The sequence below is a fragment of the Siphateles boraxobius genome, unplaced genomic scaffold, assembly GCF_051911475.1.
Source record: "Siphateles boraxobius isolate OS27281-9 unplaced genomic scaffold, OSU_SipBor_1 31, whole genome shotgun sequence".
Taxonomy (NCBI): domain Eukaryota; kingdom Metazoa; phylum Chordata; class Actinopteri; order Cypriniformes; family Leuciscidae; genus Siphateles; species Siphateles boraxobius.
In genome coordinates, this window is record NW_027508931.1 from 12,663,067 (window position 1) to 12,687,675 (window position 24,609).

The following is a 24,609-nucleotide window of genomic DNA, read 5'->3' on the forward strand; positions in this document are numbered from 1 at the left end:
TGAGCCGGAGCCGGTGTCTGTTCCTGAGCCGGAGCCGGTGTCTGTTCCTGAGCCGGAGCCGGTGTCTGTTCCTGAGCCGGAGCCGGTGTCTGTTCCTGAGCCGGAGCCGGTGTCTGTTCCTGAGCCGGAGCCGGTGTCTGTTCCTGAGCCGGAGCCGGTGTCTGTTCCTGAGCCGGAGCCGGTGTCTGTTCCTGAGCCGGAGCCGGTGTCTGTTCCTGAGCCGGAGCCGGTGTCTGTTCCTGAGCCGGAGCCGGTGTCTGTTCCTGAGCCGGAGCCGGTGTCTGTTCCTGAGCCGGAGCCGGTGTCTGTTCCTGAGCCGGAGCCGGTGTCTGTTCCTGAGCCGGAGCCGGTGTCTGTTCCTGAGCCGGAGCCGGTGTCTGTTCCTGAGCCGGAGCCGGTGTCTGTTCCTGAGCCGGAGCCGGTGTCTGTTCCTGAGCCGGAGCCGGTGTCTGTTCCTGAGCCGGAGCCGGTGTCTGTTCCTGAGCCGGAGCCAGTTTCTGTGTTTGTGTCTGTCCTTGTGGTTATTTCTGTTCTAGTGACTGTTCCTGAGCCGGTGTTTGCAGTTCCTGAGCCGGTGGCTGTTGCTCCAGAGGCAGAGCCAGTGCCTGTTCCAGAGCCGGAGACAGAGCCAGTGCCTGTTCCAGAGCCGGAGACAGAGCCAGTGCCTGTTCCAGAGCCAGTGTCTGTTCCAGAGCCGGAGGCAGAGCCAATGCCTGTTCCAGAGCCGGAGGCAGAGCCAATGCCTGTTCCAGAGCCGGAGGCAGAGCCAGTGCCTGTTCCAGAGCTGGAGCCAATGTCTGTTCCAAAGCCAGTGCCTGTTCCAGTGCATGAGCCGGTGTCTGTTTATGAGCCGGTGTCTGTTGCTGTTCCTTTGCCATGGTCGCCCTCGCCCTGGTCTTCACCGCCCTGGCCGCCCGAGGGGTCTTCACCGCCCTGGCCGCCCGAGGGGTCTTCACCGCCCTGGCCGCCCGAGGGGTCTTCACCGCCCTGGCCGCCCGAGGGGTCTTCACCGCCCTGGCCGCCCGAGGGGTCTTCACCGCCCTGGCCCCCCGAGGGGTCTTCACCGCCCTGGCCGCCCGAGGGGTCGTCACCGCCCTGGCCGCCCGAGGGGTCGTCACCGCCCTGGCCGCCCGAGGGGTCGTCACCGCCCTGGCCGCCCGAGGGGTCGTCACCGCCCTGGCCGCCCGAGGGGTCGTCACCGCCCTGGCCGCCCGAGGGGTCGTCACCGCCCTGGCCGCCCGAGGGGTCGTCACCGCCCTGGCCGCCCGAGGGGTCGTCACCGCCCTGGCCGCCCGAGGGGTCGTCACCGCCCTGGCCGCCCGAGGGGTCGTCACCGCCCTGGCCGCCCGAGGGGTCGTCACCGCCCTGGCCGCCCGAGGGGTCGTCACCGCCCTGGCCGCCCGAGGGGTCGTCACCGCCCTGGCCGCCCGAGGGGTCGTCACCGCCCTGGCCGCCCGAGGGGTCGTCACCGCCCTGGCCGCCCGAGGGGTCGTCACCGCCCTGGTCGCCCGAGGGGTCTTCACCGCCCTGGCCGCCCGATGGGTCGTCTGCTTCGCCCTGGCCGCCCGATGGACTGTCTGCTTCGCCCTGGCCGCCCGATGGACTGTCTGCTTCGCCCTGGCCGCCCGATGGACTGTCTGCTTCGCCCTGGCCGCCCGATGGACTGTCTGCTTCGCCCTGGCCGCCCGATGGACCGTCTGCTTCACCCTGGCCGCCGGCTAAACCATCACCCCCTGTTTCTGTTCCCTTCCATGGACCTGGCCCCCCATCCCTCCCCCTGATCCTCCACCGTTCCACCTCCCGCCTGGCCTCTTGTTTTGTTTGTTTTTTGTGGGTCTTGGAGCGTCTGGTAGCCGCTCCGTAGAGGGGGGGTTATGTCACAGTGTCTGGTTTGTGTTCCCTGGGTTGCCACTAGAGGTCCTCGTTCTCACGGTGTCTTTCACGTTTGACTTCATTTCCCAGCATTCTGTCTGTCACTCATCAGTTCATTGCACTCAGCTGTTTCCCATCACCTTGTTAGTTTGAGTGTATATATACCCTGTCTGTTTTAGTGTTTGTCACGGAGTCGTTGTTATTCATCACGTCACTTTTGAGGTCTGTTCTGCTTTGTGCTAGTTTGTTTATTGTTTTATGTTTTTGGATTGCTACGTTGGTTTTGACCCCTGCCTGGACTGGATTTATGTTTTTGGATTACCCTAATAAATACTGCAAATTGGATCTCTCTGTTTCCCGTGTGTGCAACGTGACAATAATAGTATCACTCCGAACTACAGTTACTTAATTGGTAATTAATTAAAAGTTGACACTAATTACGCTAACTTCTGTGTACAAAACTATGTATAACTGTAATTAGTACATTTGTTCCAAGAAAAGAAGACCAACAAACAATATTCTTGTCAAAAGTTTGGAATCATTAAGATTTGTTTTAAATCTTTTTATAAGCAGTTTCTTATGCTCACCAATGCTGCATTTATTTAATCAAAAATGCAATAAATACAGTAATATTGTGAAATATTATTATAGTATGAAATAGAAATAATGAATCGTAAAATAGACATATTTTGTTACATTATAAATGCCTTTATAATAATGTTATATTAACATTGTTTTGAATGGTGTATGAGGGTTTCCACAAAAATCTTTAGCAGCAAAAACTGTTTTCAACATTGATAATAATAATAATAATAATAATAATAATAATAAAAATCTTGAGCACTAAATCAGCATAACAGAATAATGTTGGAAGGATCATGTGATACTGAAGACTGGAGTAATGATGCTGAAAATTCAGTATTTCCATCACAGGAATGAATAAAATATTTTATTAGTTATTTTAAATTGTAATAATATTTCATAATATGACTTTTACTGTATTTTTGGTCAAATAAATGTAGCCTTGGTGAGCATAAGAGACTTCTTTCAAAAACATTTTAAAAAATCTAACCGACCTCAAACCTTCAGTCAAATAAACAGTAGTAGGTTTCTGATCGTTAGCTGTACATTTATATAGAAAGATCCATTATTAATTATTCAAGGCGCATTTTAACATGAACCACCGAGTCATTCAGACTGTGTTGAGTTTACTGGGAGAAATCAGCTCACTATGGCCTCCATTTCAAATTAAGCACTAACCTCAGGGGATACATAAAACATACCTCACAATGACCACATGACCAAAAGCACTCCACATAAGCGTATACATATGTATAGACATCATCATGTGTGTGTGTCAGTGTTGTTTGGAGCATGTGAATTGCTCCAATTATTGCATACAGCAGGTATATGCTGGCAAGGTTTGGGTTATTGGCTCTTCTTGGAAGAGGATGACCTTGAGTGACCCATCCAGCCATGTAGCATTAGGCAGCAAATGTGCACCGCCAAACTTCCTTCAGCCCTGCTTGACGCTCACTCTGCACTGCCGCATACTAGAAGACATTACAGTAGTTACAAAAACACAAGCAAATAAGTCCAGATGGAAGAGAAACAGAAGAACCCATAGGCTCTATTCATAAACCGAGTGAGTTTACTGTTATTTATGTAGATTTACATTATCCAAAGCGACTTACCTTTCATTGAAGGCTTACATTTTATCAGTTCATGCTTTCCCTTGGAATCCAACCCATGACCTTGGTGATGCTAGCACCATGCTCTACTGTTTGAGCTACAGGGATATACAGTGCTGTTAAAGAAGGCACACTGAGCAAAGGAGAGAGAAAATCAGAGAAAGAGAGAGCAGTCACAACGTTGCGCTCTCTTGGCATGAAACCGAGAATTTTATTTAACTACGCATCGGCATCTAATGCAGCTTTATGCATTCTTATCCTGTTTAATTTGTTTCCATGGGGGGAAACAGAGAACAAATATTAATATTTTCATCCTCAGGTTTGTTCTTTGCCATCTTGGTTCGTCTTTGCCTTCGTCTTCGACATAGGCGTTTCCCCATCTGCTTTTGATTCATTCTCTTTTATCTCTGTTTCCAAGTTATATGGACTTCTTCCCCTATTAATAGTTTCTTATTGCTTGCTATCGTCTGCAAACGTAAACTATCGATATGCAGAGATAAACTAATTAATTTGCTAATGTTCACTCTAGTTTAAGTGCACAATATAAATGCATTCACAAAACAGTCAAGGTCTTATCTGATGTCGTAAGAGAACTGCTAATACCTGGTGTGAATGTGATAAACTTCTGACCAAGATACCTATAAGTGCTAGGTTTTCTGGTTGAAAGCTTGAAAGCATGAAAATCAATGTGAATTTCTATTTGGAACCCATTTTACTTCTGTAATATGACTTATTTCAAGACTTCCATTGTAAGTGCATTATCGGTAGCATGATTGTTGGTTGTTTCTCCGAACTGATAAATGAAATTTCCATTGGAACTGACAGCATGCCACAGATGCTGTCTATAAAGCTTGTTTTGAACACAGGATATCCATTTAATGATTTGGATGAATGCTTTACCTATAGAGAGTTTGCATTCATTCAGTTGCATCAGTACATTAGCCGAGTCATTACCAGGATGCATTTGTGCACTTTGAATTAAAGGTCTATTTGAAATCTATATTTCATCCTCCAGGCAGAGCTCCAGACCCCCGTCAGCACTCGGGATGTGATGGGTCACCTCCAGCAGCAGGTAACCGCTGAGGAGAGTCAAATTGAACGAGGTGCATCCTCCGATTCCACTGATGAAAGAGAAGACACAGAGGAAAGATCAACTCCTAGGAGCCTTCGGCCCATGTCTGATAACCAAATACACCACACACAGGTGAGTCACTGATTGTTTTGGGTGTTAGGCCTACATCAAATTTATAAACAAAATGAATGTATAAAGGTAGCTTCTTTAAGTCAAATATGCTTTAAATGAATAATGCATTAAATAGGTCTTCATAAAGTACATTGTAACCAATATATATTTTCATAAATACTTTATACAAACAATTATAATGTTTGCAGATTCTTTGTTACACCTGAAATTGGTTTTGTCGTGTGTTTTAATTCACCATACTTTCTAAAAGCGTAACAATGATTAGATAAGTATTATAATGAATTAGAACTGTGGTTACAATTATTGGTAACACTTTACAACAAGGTTCATTAGTTAACTACCTTAGTTAACATGAACTAAGAATGAGCAATACTTAATATACACAGTACATAATATATTAATATTAGTTAATATTAATTTCAACATTTACTAATACATTATTAAAATCAAAGGTTGTATTTTTTAACATTAGTTAATTGTAAACTAACATGAACAAACAATGAACAGCTGTATTTTTATTAAATAACATTAACAAATATTAATAAATACTGTAACAAATGTATTGCTCATTGTTAGTTAATATATTTACTAATGTTAACAAATGAACCTTATTGTAAAGTTTTATCCAATTATTCATTACAGTTTTATTGCTAAGTTTTTGTTGGGTGGAAGGAAGTGGACGTTTGAACACGAACCTGCTCTCAACTTTCTGTACAGTGTGGAAACTTGGCCATGTTCTCCATTTAATTTAGTTTCCTTCTCTCACTCTCTCTGTCACATTGTGTTCTCTGTCTCGCCTCAGGTGTTGTTTGTGAATGACGGTGTTGACCTGGAGGATGAGGAGGCTGGTGAGGAAGAGGACAGCTCTCTGCTGAGGGGATGCTTTGATGAAGAGCAGTCAACCAGGTCCTTCCAGGAGGCTCTGAAAGAGTGGAGAGAGAAAGGGCAGAGACCAGGTAACACACACACACACACACACACACACACACACACACACACACACACACACACACACACACACACACACACACACACACACACACACACACAACACGCGCACATCTAAGTCTGTGCAGAAAAGCTACAGTCAAACCACAGTAATAAAGTGACATGCTGTCAGGTTTGTGTGAGCTGCCACGTATATTCTGTGGCAGGTTGTCAGAACACACACAAACAGTCTCTCATAAGGCATACTCATGTGTGGCATTGACTGATATAACGCACGCCACGAGTGTGACAGGGCCACTGATTGGTTGCCAGGTAACTACATATATGCATTAAAAACATGTGCTCTGTGACGGTGTGTGTGTGCTTCCAGGTGTACAGTTTGCAGAATTCAAATTTGAATTTGACAACTTATGATGCAATGAGCTTGAGAAATTATCAGCAGAAACTTAAGTGACAATGCCAGGTCACAGAAATTTAGTATGTTAGTGATATTAGTAATAGTGATATTAGTAAAGACTATTTACATTTTAAACACACACACACACACACACACACACACACACACACACACACACACACACACACACACACACACACACACACACACACACACACTGGCAAATAGTACTTATGAGGACAGTTAGCATTAACCATGGTTTACAAGGACACGCCTTTCCCAGCATCAGGGTATCAATACAGTCATGCAAAAGGCTTCATTTTTTGATTAATGAGATACATCCAACTTCATATTTAGAATAAATGCACATCATCGAGAAGACGTGCTTCAGAAATTTCACAGGTTTATAAGGTCATCATACAATCATTGTTTAAAGGGACATCATGGGTTATGAGGTCTATAATATCCACATTTCACCATTTGCCTGTCTACGAGGACATAATTGATCAAGTTAATACTAAATGAATATTAATATTAAATTTAAAATGTAAATAGTTTTTAACCTTTTAAATATGGATATTTCATACAATTTTAATTGATCCATCTTTATGTGAGATCTTGTCATAATTTAGCGAATGACACTTAATGACATTTGTCATAAACATGCATAAAACCTGTGTCATGTCATGATTATGAAGGTGTCATGTCAGTCTTATGCACACCCCTTCAAGTAAAGTGCTTCCAATAAGTCTCTGACGTCCCCAGAGTGTGTATGTGAAGTTTAGCTCAAAATACCCCAGTGCTAATTTTTTATAGCATGTCCAAAAATTTCACTTTTTGAGGGTGAGCAAAAACGTGCAGTTTTTGTGTGTAATTTAAACTTTTATTAACAATCTATGTGGTTGAATGTGTCAAGAGGACCATTAATAGGAGTGTATAAAGTGTAGACATTTGTTCGTCCCAGTGTCCTATCATATAAATAACCTACAAAACCTACAACATAAACTAATACAAATTAATTGTGCCGAGCTGACCAGTGCCCATGGACCTGTTTCCCCTTTGAACCGTAATTTGAAACAACCAACTGGTAGGATATTTCCGAAATTCTTTTGTTTTTGGGACTCAAATGACTTTGATTCATGTTAATTGATTGATTATTTGTTTTTTGCTTCTGAAATGGACAGACTTTGTTTTTTTTTGTACTTCAACTGATCGAGAGAAGTTTGAATAACTCTTTAAACTGAATCCTTTGATTCACGAGCTTTGATCAACTGAGTTGTTTTATTCATGAACTTTGTTCAACTGAATCTATTCATCTTTCCAGCATTTCCAAATCATATTGTTGAACATACTGTTTACTATTGAAAGAACAGGTGGTTTATTGGAAGTAATTCTGAATCATTGTGTTTTGAGTCAAAACCAATATCTGATTACATTTCTTTTTGTACATTTGGGTTATAGAATGTATTTTGTTTTATTATTGAAAGTTATTTGAGTCAATGTGAAAGGAACCGATGCAGTATTGGGTTTGAGTTTTTTTTTTCTCTCACAAATTGTATGAAACCGGCGGAACTTGACCAAATTGAATTGAAGCTTTTAGGCTATTGAATCATTCATCCCAAAAGAAACGACTAGTCGGTGATGTCTGTTTTGATTTACTGACTGTTATCATTGTTCATATTTGTCACTCATCTTTCTGAAACAAACTACAAAGATAATTATTTCCTTTTTATAAATATAATTTTCTCTTTCATAGCAATTTCTCGGTCACATGACACCTACCCCGGTAGGTCTGAGCTCATCACCGTCATCACAGTGCTATCTCTCAACCAATTAAAAAAACTTTGGCTTTTACATGCGTTCACGTTGTGTCTAATGCAGAGCTCAACATTTTTTTTAAAAAATCCCCACTGGCCCCCGGGGCCAGTAGATCAGAGTTTTGCTGGCCCTTCTATATTTTTACTGGCCCTGAAAGAAATATAAGGAAAAGCACTTTTCCATTAAACGGTATTTATTGTATACATTAGGATTAATCAATACAGCAAAGGGAGTACAGGAATTGAGAGAGAGCCCCTCCATGGAGACATGCAAAAATGACCAAATTGTCATTGTATGAATGGTTATTGCAGTATATATTATTTTTCCTGCAATGAACATAGGCTCGCCAACATGGAGAGAATGTGGTTTTCACAGGGATCCATTTTACTAACAGAAATAATAAAAGCAATAATTATAATTATAACAGAAGATAATATCTCTAGTCTATCCTAATATTAATTATAAATTCCTTTCCGAGTAAATAGTGAATTTTTGCAGAATTCTGTGCTGCAAATTGTGGAAAAAATATTCCCCTTGTAGTGGTACTTGGGTCAGACAAGAAAATGTTTTCATCTTCTGTCTATCTGATTCAAATCACAGTCTGCTAATTCAATGGCAAGAATTTAATTGTTGTTTTTATTTATATTGTTGTCCATTTATCGAACTTCCGTGCTTCTTATATAATAATTATATATTACTTACTATATATGTACCAATTTACCGTCTCTCTCGCGCACAGACACACTCGGTCTCTCTCGCGCGCACTTTGACATTTTAACACGTTATAAATAACATGAAGTAGCCTAACATGGACACTCTTCGCGCCACTGTGTATGACGTTTGCTATTTGTTTTGCTGATAGCCAGTCACTGGCCCATCAACTAGCCCGACATACTCTTTTACTGGCCATCAGGCCATTGCTTATGTCAAACCCTGGTCTAATGACATGGATTGTGTCTAATGACATGCATTGTGTCTTACATGGATTCAAGGTTTTCTAAACAAAACTTGTTTAGAAAGCAAATCCGACTTTTCGCGAGTTGGGAAGCGCAATGTTCCATGACGCATAATAACATTCCATTTGTAGGCTATTGACTGTAACCCCTTATTTACACTCTGCGGTGCATTAGAGCTGTGACGCGCGGCTACCGGACCGAATTGCGCCCAATCTAGTCAATGCTTGTGTTTACACCAGCCCACGACACGGCGCGTTTCAGAAGTGTCTCTCCACGCCGCTTCCCTAAAGATAGGCGCCTAGTCTATTTTCGACGGCACCGCGTCCAAGCCGCACCGCACGCACCGTATATAAAAAAGTACATTTCAAAATAAACACCTTGTGCAGACTCCCAATTGTATTGCAAATGTCTTATAGCCTATTATTTGAAGCCTCAAAAGCAGGACCTCAGCTTTTAATTGCACGTGCTTATTTAAAACAATTATCTTGCGTGAAAAGACTGCGTTTGTCAACCCACGCGGAGTCACGGCAAGTACACAGCACCAGGGAGTAATCTTGACAGAACTTGCAAGAAAATGAAAAAGTAGCTAGGCTACATAATCAAATTCACAAATATTACACCATTTAAACATTATTAAAAATGCATAGGCTTAGGTACTAAAACAATCTTTGTCAAAGAATACACTTGTTCACAGTTTGAAGGTTCTTGTTTCCATTTGTTTAATTTCAAGAGGTGAATTTTCCATTGTTGCTTTTACAGCTACAAAGCTGTGAGCACTACATGATATTCAAAGTCACATTGCATGCTTTTAACATTAAATAGGCTAAAGCACATAAACAATACCTGAGACTATCATTGTCGCAATTTGTGTGTTGTTCCGGCCGTGACGTCGCAGAAAAAAAAAACTGTTGAGGTTTAAAGCGGTTTACCACTATGCTGCGGGAATTTCTTGCTGTTTAACCGCAGTAAGAAAAAAATCCATACCGTCCTAGCCCTACTCTTTGAATCAAAATAAAATTCAGTCAGATATTTGCTCACCTGTTTCACCATTTCCTCCCTCCATTAGATGTCCCTTGCTTCTGATTCAATTAGGCCCTACCGAATATTATAACTGGATGTAGCACGTCAAGTCATGTTGTGCTACATTTACAGTGTTGTGGTAAAAAGTTTTCTTTGGATGATGTAAAATGTCCTTATCCAAAGCAGGTAAATATAATGTTTTATCATCTGCATACATGACTGTCCACACACTTTAAAATAAGATGAAGATAAACTTCCTTGAGGCACACCACATTCCAACTCTTTCTCATCTGATTAATTCCATTATAAAATACAAATTATCCTGTTAGACAGTTAACTTTTAAACCAATATAAAGTATGATAATATAAATATGTAACTTTTAAGTTTATCCGGCAATAATTTATGATCCAGTACATCAAAATCTAACAATACTGCTCCTAAGTGATTGTCATCAATCTGTGCTCTCTCACTAAAAATGCTGAAAATTAGAACCAAATTATTCTCCTTAAAGAATAATTGAATTTGTTCACAAACTATAATTTTCAATACTTTGCTAACAGGTAGCAAACTTATTGGTAGACTATTATGACCATTAAAACCCAGTGCTGCTTTTTTCTGCATTTAACCTTTGCACCTTATCAAGCTAAAGGAAAAATCCCTTTTTAAATACTGATATTACAGATGTGACAAACTGAACAAACAACATTTCTTCTCTTAATTTATCAACTTTATGAAAAAATCATTAAAATAATTTTCAATTTCATATGTTTTAAAAGGTTAAAAATTAGTCACCTGTATCAATAAAAGTAATTGACTTGATTTCCTATCCATTATTTCATTGTGTACTCCACAATGTTTTACAATCATATTGACATCAATTTATTTAATTTTGTAAAACATTGTTTTCTTTTCCCTATTCACTTTAGTTACTTGATTTCTTAATTTGCAATAGACGTCCGAATCCTCCTTTTTCTTAGTTCTGTTTGATGTACCCTTTGCCACATCTCAAACATCTCAAACATAATGAATTTCAACTCATTAACAATCCATGGTGTCCTATAACATTCTTCACTGCACTTTTTAATAGGTGCATGTTTGTCCACCAAAGGATACAATAATCTTTCAAATGCTGACAATGCATTATCAGGATGAACTTCATTATAAACATCAATCCAACATACATTTACGTTTGTACAAAATGATTCTTGATTGAATCTCTTATATGATCTTTTATAAATTACTTTTGGTTTCCTAAGTTTTCTAAGTGTTTACATGCCTGCTAAATAAAACTTAATGTTTTTATATTCTTTTGTCCTTAAAGGCCTTAAATGCTTGAACCCCGATAAATGCTGCTTGGAGCTTTAATTATTATTAGTATTACTACTTCTACTATAAAAAAGCAAACACTTTTAGACTAAAGTCTCAGACAAAAACCTTTAGTGTCTGTATTTGTAGTATTGTTAAACATGTCCTCCATGATTGATTTGACACACAAACTGACTTATTATTATTAATTATTAGTCATCATAGGTATAATTTAGCATTATTATTATTAATAGTAGTAATACTACTACTTCTACTATAAAAACAATAAAATAATTAGAGCAAAGTCTCAGACAAAAGCTTTAGTGTCTGTTATTGTGGTAATGTTAAACATGTCCTCCTTTACCATGATTGAGCTGACACACAAACTTGACTTATTATTATTAAATATTAGTCATCGTAGGTATTATTTAGGATTATTGGTATTGTTATAAATAAAACAAACCCATTTTAGACTAAAGTATCAGACAAATAGTGTTAGTGTCTGTATTTGTAGTAATGTTAAACATGTCCTCCTATACCATGATTGAGCTGACACACAAACTGACACACAAAATTATTAAATATTAGTTATTATAGGTATTATTTAGCATTATTATTATTAGTAGTAGTAGATATTATTATAGGTATAATATCGATTGTTGTGTAGTAGAAGTAGTACTGCTACTACTACTACTACTAATAATAATGCTAAATAATATCTATAATGACTAATATTTAATAATAATAAGTCAGTTTGTGTGTCAACTCAATCATTGTATAGGAGGACATGTTTAACATTGAAGTATCAGACAAAAAGTGTTAGTGTCTGTATTTGTAGTAATGTTAAACATGTCCTCCTGTATCATTATTGAGCTGACACACAAACTGACTTATCATTATTAAATATTACTCATTGTAGGTATTATTTAGCATTATTGGTATTGTTATATATAAAACAACACCATTTTAGACTGAAGTCTCTGACAAAAAGCGTTAGTGTCTGTAATTGTAGTAATGTTAAACATGTCCTCCTATACCATGATTGAGCTGACACACAAACTGACTTATCTTTATTAAATAGTAGTCATTATAGGTATTATTTAGCATTATTATTATTATTATTATTATTATTATTATTAGAAGTAGTAGTAGTAGTAGTAGTAGTAGTAGTACTACTTCTACTACAAAACAATCCAATTTTCGACTACTACAAATACAGACACTAACGCTTTTTGTCTGAGACTTTAGTCTAAAATTGGATTGTTTTGTAGTAGAAGTAGTAATACTACTAATAATGCTAAATAATACCAACAATGACTAATATTTAATAATAATAAGTCAGTTTGTGTGTCAGCTCAATCATGGTATAGGAGGACATGTTTAACATTACTACAAATACAGACAATAATGTTTTTGTCAGAGACTTTAGTCCAAAAGTTTTTTATTTATTTATAACAATACCAATAATGCTAAATAATACATACGATGACTAATATTTAATAATGATAAGTCAGTTTGTGTGTCAGCTCAATCATGGTATAGGAGGACATGTTTAACATTATTACAAATACAGACACTAACACTTTTTGTCTGAGACTTTAATTTTAAACATGTCTTCCTATTCCATGATTGAGTTGACACACAAACTGACTTATTATTATTAAATATTAGCCATTGTAGGTATTATTTAGCATTAGGTTTATTATTATTATTAGTATTACTACTACTACTACAGTGTTTCCCCTAGAAATTTTTCCAGCAGCGGTGCTGTTACGTGCCCGAGGTTGTTACCAAGCCGCGCGTGGTGGGGTCCGGGGGCATGCACCCTGGAAGATTTTTTTTTTTTTTAAACCCTTAAACCATGACTTCTGGCAAGTTTTGTGGATAGAAATGGACATTTTAAGAAAAACAAATATGACATACCATCAACTGATTCAAGGCATGATTATTGCAGCACGTACCTTGAACTGCAGTCACAAACAGAAACCTTAATTTTATAATTTTAGACAGGATTATTCATGTTTTTCTTTTTTGTTCATTTTCAGCTTGGTAGAAATTGTTTAGGGGAAAAATGAAACAGCACAACCCAGAAAAAGATTATTTACAATTTATTGAAAATTTTATGTTAATGGGAAAGGCCACACCCAATCTGTGAGCACTTAATTTTTCTGGCCTTTACATAGAAGATTTCTAAGGCTCTTTGGTAATTGAATGATTGTGGGGGTATTTTTTGTTTTTGCAAGAAGTCTTATGCTCATCTAGCCTGCATTTATTTAATTAAAAAAAAAACAGTAGCCTAATATTGTGAAATATTATTACATGATGTTCTTTTTAACTTTTTATTAATCAAAGAATCTTTGAAAAAAAAGAAAAAGAGCATCACATATCATATTAGAATGATTTCTGAAGGACACCAACAAGTTTAGTAGACTCATCTGAAAAATTAAATATGATTTAACGTTAACTATCAGGACTATGAGCAGTAGGTGATACTTCCTCGTCCTCATGGAGAGCGCAGTTCGTACCGCTTTCTCCTTTCCACTAGCGCTTGCTCTCCCTTGGCGTCTGTCGTTGCTATGCAACCATGAACAGAGGCGCGCTTGGGAAAAAGAGCGCGCCGGCCGCATTTGAAATAATGAATTTGCACGCGCAAAAAACGCGCTATGTGAACGGCCCCTTATGGCAACGTGACATTAGCCTAATCGAAAATATTTCCATATGTGGCTCTTTCCTCCTTGTTTACAAGTGGATTCAGAGCCACCGCATGCAGCGCCGCCGGTCGCCATGTCTCAGTGTTTTTAGGTGTGTACGTGAATGAAGAGAATGTCGTGATATTACTGATCATGGAAAGATTTTACAGCGGCGCTGAAAATCCAGCGGCGGCGCTGCGCCGCTGCTGAATACATTGTAGGGGAAACACTGTACTATAACAAAATATATAAAATTTAGAGTAAAGTCTCAGACATAAAGTGTTAGTGTCTGTATTTGTAGTAATGTTAAACATGTCCTGCTGTACCATTATTGAGCTGACACACAAACTGACTTATCATTATTAAATATTACTCATTGTAGGTATTATTTATCATTATTGGTATTGTTATAAATAAAACAACACCATTTTAGACTGAAGTCTCTGACAAAAAGCATTAGTGTCTGTATTTGTAATAATGTTAAACATGTCCTCCTATACCATGATTGAGCTGACACACTAACTGACTTATTATCATTAAATATTTGCCATTATAGGTATTATTTAGCATTATTATTATTATTATTAGTAGTAATTCTTCTACTACAAAACAATTCAATTTTAGACTAAAGTCTCAGACAAAAACCTTTGGTTTTTGGGTTGCTTTGTAGTAGTAGTAGTAGTATTACTACTACTACTACTACAAAGCAACCCAATTTTAGACTAAAGTCTCACCCAAAAAGCGTTAGTGTCTGTATTTGTAGTAAAGGTTAAACATGTCCTCCTATACCATGATTGAGCTGACACACAAACTGACTTATTAATAAATATTAGCCATTGTAGGTATTATTTAGCATTAGGGTTATTATTATTAGTATTACGACTACTTCTACTATATAAACAATAAAATTAGAGTAAAGTCTCAGACAAAAAGCTTTAGTGTCTGTATTTGTAGTAATGTTAAACATGTCCTCCTATACCATGACTGAGCTGACACACAACCTGACTTACCATTATTAAATAGTTGTAATTATAGGTATTATTTAGCATTATTATTATTATTAGTAGTAATACTTCTACTACAAAACAATTCAATTTTAGACTAAAGTCTCAGACAAAAACCTTTAGTGTCTTTATTTGTAGTAATTTTAAACATGTCCTCCATGATTGAGCTGACACACAAACTTATTATTATTAATTATTAGTCATGGTAGGTATTATTTAGCATTATTGGTATTGTTATAAATAAAACAACCGCATTTTAGAGTAAAACCTCTGACAAAAAACATTAGTCTATATTTGTAGTAATGTTAAAAATGAGTTGGCACACAATATTTGTCTATATTTGTAGTAATGTTAAAAATGAGTTGGCACACAAACTGACTTATTATTATTAAATATTAGTCATTTTAGGTATTATTTAGCATTATTGGTATTGTTATAAATAAATAAAAACATTTTAGACTAAAGTCTATGACAAAAAAGTGTAATTGTCTGTATTTGTAGTAATGTTACAGGATTAGTCCACTTCAGAATGAAAATTTCCTGATAATTTAAACACCCTCATGCCACCCAAGATGTTCATGTCTTTCTTTCTTCAGTTGAAAATAAATGTTTTTTTGAGAAAAACATTCCAGGATTTTTCTCTGTATAATGGACTTCAATGACAACCAACGGGTTGAAGGTCCAAGGTGTGTGTGTGTGTGGGTATCTATTTGTGTGTATGAATATGTACATGCCCGTATGTGTTTGTTTGTCTGTGTGTGTGTGTGGGTGGGTGCATGTCTGTTTTAGTGTATGAATATGCGTGTGTGTGTGTGTGTGTGTGTGTGGTTACAAAACTGTTCCACATTCATTTATTTATTTATTTATTTATTTATTTATCTATTCTAGAGCTATAAATCCAGCACATTATTTTGCTCCCTATATGTTTAAACTTATTTTTAATAACTTAAATGTGTGGACACTAAACAGGTGCATTCATTCATCAAGGATAACATTTATCTTTGCAATGACAAAATGCTCCATTTAGCAGAAGAAAAATCTCCAGTTTAATCTAAACACACAACACTAATCTGAGTAGAGGTAGAGGTGAGGGAACGCTGGCGCGCTTGGCTGCCGCTCCTTTCTTCAATTTGTTTTTTAAGCTATATTATTCTCCGCGCCTTTGCGGTTGCGATGTGGACGTACCATTTTATATACTTTGGACTGCTGTTTTTAATTGTGTACTCCACCTGGATTAACCTGCAACGTCTCACGGAGAATTCCCTTACCGAGAATCAACGCAGTGCTTCGGCGGTGTACGTAGTGCACGAGGACTCTGTGATACTACGCTCACGGTGTGCATCGAGGATTCAACGCTGTGATCCGGCTGTGTACGCGGACTTACTGACTATGGCCCTGAGGTACTCTGCACAACAACTTCTGAGCTTAAAACGAAACTCTTATCGTTTAGTTAAAGACTCTTACGAACACTGTCGAGACGCTGGCTTGCTGCGTTCCAAACGATATATTCACCGGGGCTCGAGGTGCAGTTTTTCCGTCTCATCCTCTCCTAATGTTTTTGTCCCTGCATGCCGGCGTAAGAAAAACTATCTGCCTTACGTTGGTGCTGTTCACAGACATTTAATAACAGTTCCCCGTGTGGAGACTAAACTAATGTCGTCTCCTACTCAGAGCCTGGCCTATGCTGCATTATTTAATGCCCGCTCTGTGAATAACAAGGCACTTTTTTTATCGGATTTTATTTCGGATAGAAACCTGGACTTGCTGTTCTTAACTGAATCATGGCATAAAGAGAATGACAGACTTCTGTTTAACCAGATAACTCCTGCTGGTTTTGGAGTTTTAGATCTCCCGAGGTCATCTGGCAGAGGGGGTGGCATTATTGTGGTTTACAACCAGCAGTTCAATTTAAGCTCTGTGTCTGTTCCTCAGTTTTCATCATTTGAGTGCTTGGTTTTGAGTATTTCCGCTCCTACTTCTACAATCATTGCGACCGTCTACAAACCACCTAAGACTTAAGCTACATGCAGTTTTTATGTCAGAATTTGCTGATTTTCTGTCAATGCTGTCCTTAAAGTTCCACAAAATTCTTATTGTCGGGGACTTCAACATTCATGTGGATCAAAGTGATTCAACGACGGCTAAGGAATTTTTATCGCTGCTTGACTGCTTCAATCTCTCGCAATTGGTAACTGGCCCGACTCATTGTAAAGGCCATACTTTGGATCTTGTGATTACAAATAGCTCATTTGTATCACAGTTATCATCTGTTGATATTGGATTATCTGATCATTCAGCTGTCTTTTTTAATTTGGTATTGCACAATTCATGTGTGCCTGCCACCCGAACGGTAACTTTTCGGAAGTGGAAGTCTATTGATCAGACAGTATTTTCGAATTCTGTTGTTTCCACTTTCGGTGATCTGCACTTCACATCTTTGGAGGAGAAAGTCTCACAGCTGAAAAACGCTCTTGCTGTTAATCTAGACACTTTTGCTCCCCTGAGGTCACGCAAGGTTACTTTTACTCGCACTGCTCCATGGTATAATGACAATCTGCGCACTAAGAAGGCGGCCTGTCGGAAAATGGAGCGAAAATGGCGTCTCACTGGCTTGCATGTTCATTATCTAGCCTGGAAGAATCTTCTAAGTGACTACGGAGCATTAATTGAGATTGAAAGATCTTTGTATTTCTCTCAGACTATTGAAAACAATCAAGAAAACCCAAGACATCTATTTAAAACTATAAACAGACTCCTTCAAGTTAATGCTGCTACTACCACGCCTGCTTCTCAGCCGCTGTGTAATTCTTTTCTTCATTTCTTCAATTCAAAAATTGATAGTGTTCGTAAACAAATCTCTGTTTCATCCGTTTCTACTGTTTCATTCCATTGTCCACCTGGGTTCACTGGTACTTTTCTAACTAACTTTCCTCTTCTTGATACTGAGACTCTTACAAGGGAGGTATCAAGCATTAAAGCTTCCACTTGCTTGCTTGATCCTCTTCCCACATGCTTATTTAAATCTTGCTTTGGGGTCCTGTCTCCGGTGGTTCTCAGTATTATGAATGACTCTTTGCAGACTGGGGTTGTTCCAGCAGCATTAAAGATTGCTGCGGTAACTCCAGTACCAAAAAAAGAGAATGTTGCCCTGGATGATTTTAATAATTATCGTCCTATTTCAAACCTTCCGTTTCTGGCAAAAATACTTGAACGTATTGTTGCCTCTCATTTGTGTAAACATCTCACAAGTAATAACCTCTTTGAACCACTTCAGTCAGGATTCCGTAAATTTCATAGTACTGAGACGGCTCTGGTTAAAGTCACCAATGATCTGTTGATGGCTTCTGACTCTGGTGCAACATCTATTCTCATTCTTTTAGATTTAAGAGCCGCTTTTGACACTGTTGATCACAGTCTAATGCTTACACGTCTTGAGAGAGTGTCTGGTGTGTCGTGGACAGCTTTGAAGTGGTTTCGGTCCTACTTTGCTGACCGTTCCCAGTTCATCTCAATGGGTGACCATAGGTCTGAGATTAGCCCGGTTCTCAATGGTGTTCCCCAGGGGTCAGTTCTGGGCCCTTTACTCTTTAACATCTATCTATCACCACTTGGCTATCTCTTGAGATCGCTCGGCCTCCATTATCATTTCTATGCCGACGATACGCAAATTTATATACACTCAAAACCAGATGAGCGCTCCAACGTTGATTTTCTTTCTGGTTGTATTACTGAAATAAAAACCTGGATGAGTAATAATTTCCTGTGTTTGAACAGTGATAAAACTGAAGTTATGCTCATTGGTTCTCGTCATCAAACCTCCAAAGTTGGTTCTCTGTCTTTTAATCTTGATGGCTCTGTTTTGGGTATCCAGAGCAAAATGAGGAACCTTGGAGTTATTTTTGATGCTAATCTTTCATTTGATTCTTTCATTCAGAGTACTGTTAAAACATCTTTTTTCCATCTTAGAAACATCGCTAGATTGCGGCCTATGTTAACTTTTCCTGTAGCTGAAAAGCTGATAAATTCCTTCGTCGTCTCTCGGATTGACTATTGTAACGCTCTTTTAGCCGGAGTTTCTAAATCTACACTACACAAGCTTCAACGTGTACAAAATTCTGCTGCTAGGATCTTAACTGGGTGCAGAATATGCAACCATATCACTCCGGTTTTGGAATCCTTGCATTGGCTCCCAGTTAGGTTCCGAGTCGATTTTAAGATTATGATGCTTACATATAAGTCCTTGCACGGCCTGGCTCCAAATTATCTATCTGAACTGTTGCTCCCCTACACTCCGAATCGCAGATTGCGCTCCTCACAATCGAGCATGCTGGTGGTTCCTAAAACTCGCTTAAAATCTATGGGTGACAGGGCTTTTTCCTTCTATGCACCTGTCCTTTGGAATTCTCTGCCTCTTGAACTTAGAGAAGCCCAGACTTATGCCACTTTTAAAGGTCAACTTAAGACATACTTTTTTAAACTTGCATTTACCTGTTGATGTGTTTTGCTTTTAACAATTGTTTATTGTGTGTACAGCTCTTTGAGAAGCTGCTTTTAAAGGCGCTTTATAAAATAAAGGATATTATAATTATTATTCGGGACAGTGCACATTAATGAACAATCTAACATTTCTGTACAGACTGTAAATGAGCCAGGTTATAGCATAAATGCTAATTTTCACCTGTAGTCCCGAGGCAGGAAGACAACAACATATAAAATAATAAAACACAATAGGATATAACAATATACACTGCAACAACTCAAAATCTTGCCAAGTATATTTTTCTAATTTCTAGTCAAAATATCTCATCACACTTATAAGTGTATACAATATAAGACAAAGATAACATAAAGACCAAGATTTTAGTGAGATAAAGGAGCTTGTTTTTAGACAGTGCATCTTGAATATCTTGTTAAGTGAAACTGTCTTAAAAATATCTTGTTTTGAGTCATATCTCAGATGAAACAAGCTTTTTTGACATGTCATAAGGTTTTTAAGCTGCTGTGTTATTTGTAAAAGATGAATCGTCTTGTTTCAAGAAACATACTTGACTTGAATTGAGACAACAAATCTGCTTAATTGAAAACTGCAGGTCAACATGCCCAACTCACAACAACTCACAATGACATATATTGACAGCAAAAAAAAACGTAATTTATTTACGTATAAACAACTTTACCGACGTACAAATTTGTATGTATTCCTATTTAACTTATGCATATTAAAATCGTGGTTTTGACTCTATTGCATTCAATTGTCTTATCAATTAAATTTTCAGTCGCATTTATTAATAGTTTAATGTTACTCCCCATATGGAAAAGGTTTGCTAAAACTCCTGTGATTCTTATATGTTCCAATAGAATATTGTAAGGGACATATATGCTGCGTATATGAAAAACGTCTCAGGTTACGTCTGTTATAAGGTGAGAGAAAACCCAACAGCGAATCACAGTCAAAGTGTCTTTAATTCAATCAAATGAGGAAGCCGCCAGCAACAGAAATGATCTTGTAGGAAAATGTACAACAGAAACAGCCAGTACGAGGGCCAGATTAACATTAACAGAAAGAATCCTCCTTGGGAGTGCGTGGGTGGCAGACAGCAAGGATTAAGCAGCGAGGCGGCGGCTATCCTCTGGTCACTCGGGAAACACACGATGGATGGTCAACGGGAAACAGTAGCAGTTCAGGCAGCATAGGTACTGAATAGATACAGAGAGCAGATTTAGCACAAATGACAAAAGTACTTGCAACTGATGATTCCCAGTAGGACTGTTCAGGACCAGACAGGACAGGACAGGACAGGACAGAAAACGGACTGATGGAGGAAAAATCTGTGAAACTCCTTTCATCAGAGGTTAACAAACAATCTGACAAAAGACAGGGAAAAGAGAGGAAAGAAGTAGCAAGCGCAATCAGAGAAAAGAGAGAACAGGTGCGGGGAATCTAGAGAGAAGCAGAAGGGAACAAGGAACAGCTGGAGAGAGAGTAATTGCGAGTACAATACCGTGTGTGACCAGGAGAGGGAGGAAGAGGAAAGAGAAAGAGACTGGATCATAACAACGTCTGTAACGTCCTGGTTGCGTATGCAACCCAGGACGTAGTCGACGGTCGACTGAATTGGGATCTCGCTAGAGAGCCTATCCTCTTCGAGTACTATTGAACGAGCCAATGTAATTGGCGTACGTGATTCACATCACACACTCCGCCCCCGTGGCACGGGTATAAATACGGAAGTGGATGCACGCACTAGTTGCTTTTCGCTGAGGAGCCGAGAGTAACCCGGGGTCAACGGTGGTCCAGCGGTAGTGGCAAGGGGACTACGTCCTCCGTTCCCTCCTTCAGGGAACGGTGGGTTGCATACGCAACCAGCACGTTCCCTTTCAGTCGATAACGTCAGACGTAGTCGACGGTCGACTGAATTGGGATAACCTTTGAAAACGCCACTAACGCTGCCACCTTCCAGTGCCTAAACCAAAGCCTCCTGATGCCCCCGCAAATTTAAGGCGGGGAAGGACAGGGCTTAGGCCAGGGAAGTCACTGCTGTTCCTACAGGACCACTGGGAAAGCGTTCCCCGTACATTGGAAGGAAGGGACGCTGCAGAAGCCACATCCAACCCAGAGGGAGGTAACGTGGAGAATACACATATGAACTGGGCGGAAACCGGGCAGTCTAACATATGGAATGTCACTGGGGTGGCTCCAGCCTAAGACGGGGGGAGACACACCGGACAGTGACGGCAGAGAGACTCTGCCGAGGGAAGACACGGGCTCGCCGCAGGGAGCCGTATCGTGGAAGAATACACATATGGGGTCGCTGTAGGGACCGCAACATATGGACCCAGCCTAACACAGGTTCCACACTGCTTACGAGTGGTAGGCCTAACACCAGACGTTCCGCACGTCCGACGTCGGAGGGGTGTGGAGGAACTCAACAGGGTTCAATTTTAAGGGAACTCAACTGGAGTAGAAAGGCGCACATATCCAGTCCATAGGAGGGGAATGGCGCAGCAAGCCGACACTTGAACCGGGCTCACGGTGAAACTGGCATCATGAGAAGGGAGCCCACGGGAAGCAGCGGTTCAACTAGGTGTCGTCCAGCCCCCAACTCTAGAATCCGTTTAGCAAAGCATATCGTCAACGCCCAGGCGGAGCACTTTACACTCATCATAGAGGAGCTCAACACCTAAGTGGACATGTTGCATCTCGGATTTTTACCGAAATGAAGGCAAGCACTAAGTGCAACTTTGCATAGAAACAGCCTTCCCTCTCTGCTGAGTTCCGACAGATATTTGTAGAGCTGGTCTGAGGTCTATGGCTTGCATTCTGTACACCTCCAAGTGAACGGACAGAGAAGCCAGGGCTGGATCTGCCTCCTCCAGGGCAGCACTTGCAGGCTCACCACCTGCTCCTATTACGGGAGAGGTAGGAACCTTGGGCACAATCCGAGCCGGGGTATCAGCTTGTGAGAGTTAGCCGGCCCAGACTCCAGGCACAAAACGTTGACCGAAAGCGAGCAAGTCCCTACCCTCTAGTAGAGACCACGTGAGCAGGAGAACTGATAAAACAGAATTTTTAACTCACTGCCTGCAGTGGCTCAGGGGCGGTCTCTGCAGTGCAGTCGCACCAGGGACAAGGCCCAAGAGGGTAAAGAGGGACGCAAGGATTTCCAAGACCTTGCTCCTCAGGAACCTGATGATCAGAACGTGCGTCTGCACACTTCTGCAACACGATGACATCGTTTAAACACCAAGGCAACATCATTTTGAGGGTGAAGGAAAACAGCCTACTCCAACCCATTTTGCAGGAAAGAGAGCACTGAAGTGATCGAAAGCTTTCAGGATCTCCTCTGGAGAGAAGACGCACTCAACGACTAGGTTCCACTTCTAAAGACGTAAGCACGCTACCCATTTCTAGGGGGTGCTCGCAGAAGTGATGGTAACTATCACATGTCCCTGTGATAGCCACCTGAACCTCCGCGTTCAGATGTAAGACCGCCCGGAATCTCCAGGGGAAGAACGCGGGTGCCCTCGTGCCCCGTCCCTGAAAGAGTTTTCAGGGGAAGTCAGGAAGGCTGTCGATGGGAACCAGGTCTAGTTGGGCCAATAAGGGCAATTATGAAGACCTGTTCCTCTCCTGACTTGGCACGTAGGTACAAGCGACGGGCCCAAAAAGACAGGAGCATTGCTCAACACAACATGTGAAGATCACTGGGCTTCCGGAGCATTTTCTGCTCAGCACTTGAGTGTGATAAGTTCACTGAGCTTCAGGAGCATTCCTGCTCAACACCTGAGTGTGATAAACTCACTGAGCTTCAGGAGCATTTCTGCTCAACCCTTGAGTGCGAAGAACTTCACTGAGCACCAGGAGCATTTCTGCTCAGCACTGCGTGTGATGAATTCACTGAGCTACAGAAGCATTTCTGCTCAACACCTGAGTGTGATGAACTCACTGAGCTACAGGAGCAGTGCTGCTCAACACCTGAGTGTGATGAACTTCACTGAGTTTCGGGAGCATTTCTGCTCAACATGAAGTGTGATGAATTCACTGACTTGAGCAGGCGCAAGGCGACCATGAGTCGCTTTTAGAAGGCTCACTGGGGTTAAACGCATTTCTGCGGGCCCCTGGGGCAGCTGAGAACCAGTGTTTGTCCAAGGGTAGTCCGCTCGGTTTGTACAAACACTGGCAGGAAGACGAAACCGGAGGGGCAACTGAGCGGCCCCGGAATGGTCATGACCCAGCTGAACCCAGGGGATGGAGTCTCCACTTGCCCTGGCTATAACTGTCGTGAGGCTCGATGGCGGCACGATTGAGTAGAGCGGGAAGAGTGGAACAAAGCATCCTCAGAAGCTTCTGACTCCAAGGAGGAGGTGACGGGTGAGTTGTGACATGCAAGGGAAGCTTGCGCAACGGTCGCAATGTCTAACAACTCGAGGCACGAATGCCCGTGTAGTCGAGGGTCGCCCAGGCCCCCGTTAAAACACGCCCTTTGTACATGGCCCCTCTGTTGAAGAGGGTTTGGCAGCAGACCGGGATGAACTATAGTCACACAGGGTGAGCTGCTCTGCCACGGTCACCTCGGGACTCGATCATGAAGCTAGCACTGAAGCGGTCACATATGGAGGAAGCAAATGGCTGCAACTACCATATACCCCAGGAGCCTCTGATGGTTCTTTCAGTGGGAGCACTCGAAGGGAAGGACACTGTACTGATACTCCACTCAACCCATAGGATGGCCTGCGGTGCGGAAGGTAGAGATCTGTTTTTAAGCACATGTCTTTCAGGTCGGAGCTGCAGACAAATCTTGGGCCAAGATGGTCACGACTCACCACCTAGTAGCACGAAGAACGAGTTTACAATTGGCCTTGGTACCGGTTGGAGGAGCGGCTATATCAACTTAACACTCGGTGTGATGAATATCACTGAATTTTCAGGAGCACGTCTGCTCAACACCTAATGTGATGACTATCACTGACTTGACCGGGGTAGCCGAGCCTGAGGTGGGGCAGCAAAGTAGAGAGAGTGGTGTTATTGTGCTGTGCAAAGCTTACCTGTCTCCACAAGCGGCAGGGGGCGCGTGAGAAAGCGGATGACCGGGTCCTCGAACGCACCAAGCTGCCTGCTGGCGACCAAGGGGGAGCTGAGGGGTGTAAGGCTATACAGGGTCACACCCGCCAGACTGGCCCTCTTGGGACCCAGGAACAGATG

General features: G+C 41.0%; 1 protein-coding gene and 1 long non-coding RNA gene across 5 annotated transcripts in view; one reads left to right on the forward strand and one right to left on the reverse strand.

Annotated features, from left to right (window-relative positions):
- zbbx (zinc finger, B-box domain containing) overlaps positions 1-24,609 on the forward strand; it is a 128,330-nt gene that overhangs the window by 14,156 nt on the left and 89,565 nt on the right. For all 4 annotated transcript variants that reach the window (XM_077193860.1, XM_077193859.1, XM_077193861.1 and 1 more), the window contains exons 8-9: positions 4,579-4,767; positions 5,570-5,723. In XM_077193860.1, coding sequence (XP_077049975.1) covers positions 4,579-4,767; positions 5,570-5,723 — 343 coding nt within the window. The remainder of the gene's footprint in view (positions 1-4,578; positions 4,768-5,569; positions 5,724-24,609) is intronic.
- On the reverse strand, positions 3,755-5,760 carry LOC143696948 (uncharacterized). Its single transcript, XR_013186094.1, has 2 exons — positions 5,463-5,760; positions 3,755-4,684 (listed from the first exon to the last, which is right to left on the reverse strand). It is a non-coding gene; the product is annotated as an uncharacterized LOC143696948 (long non-coding RNA).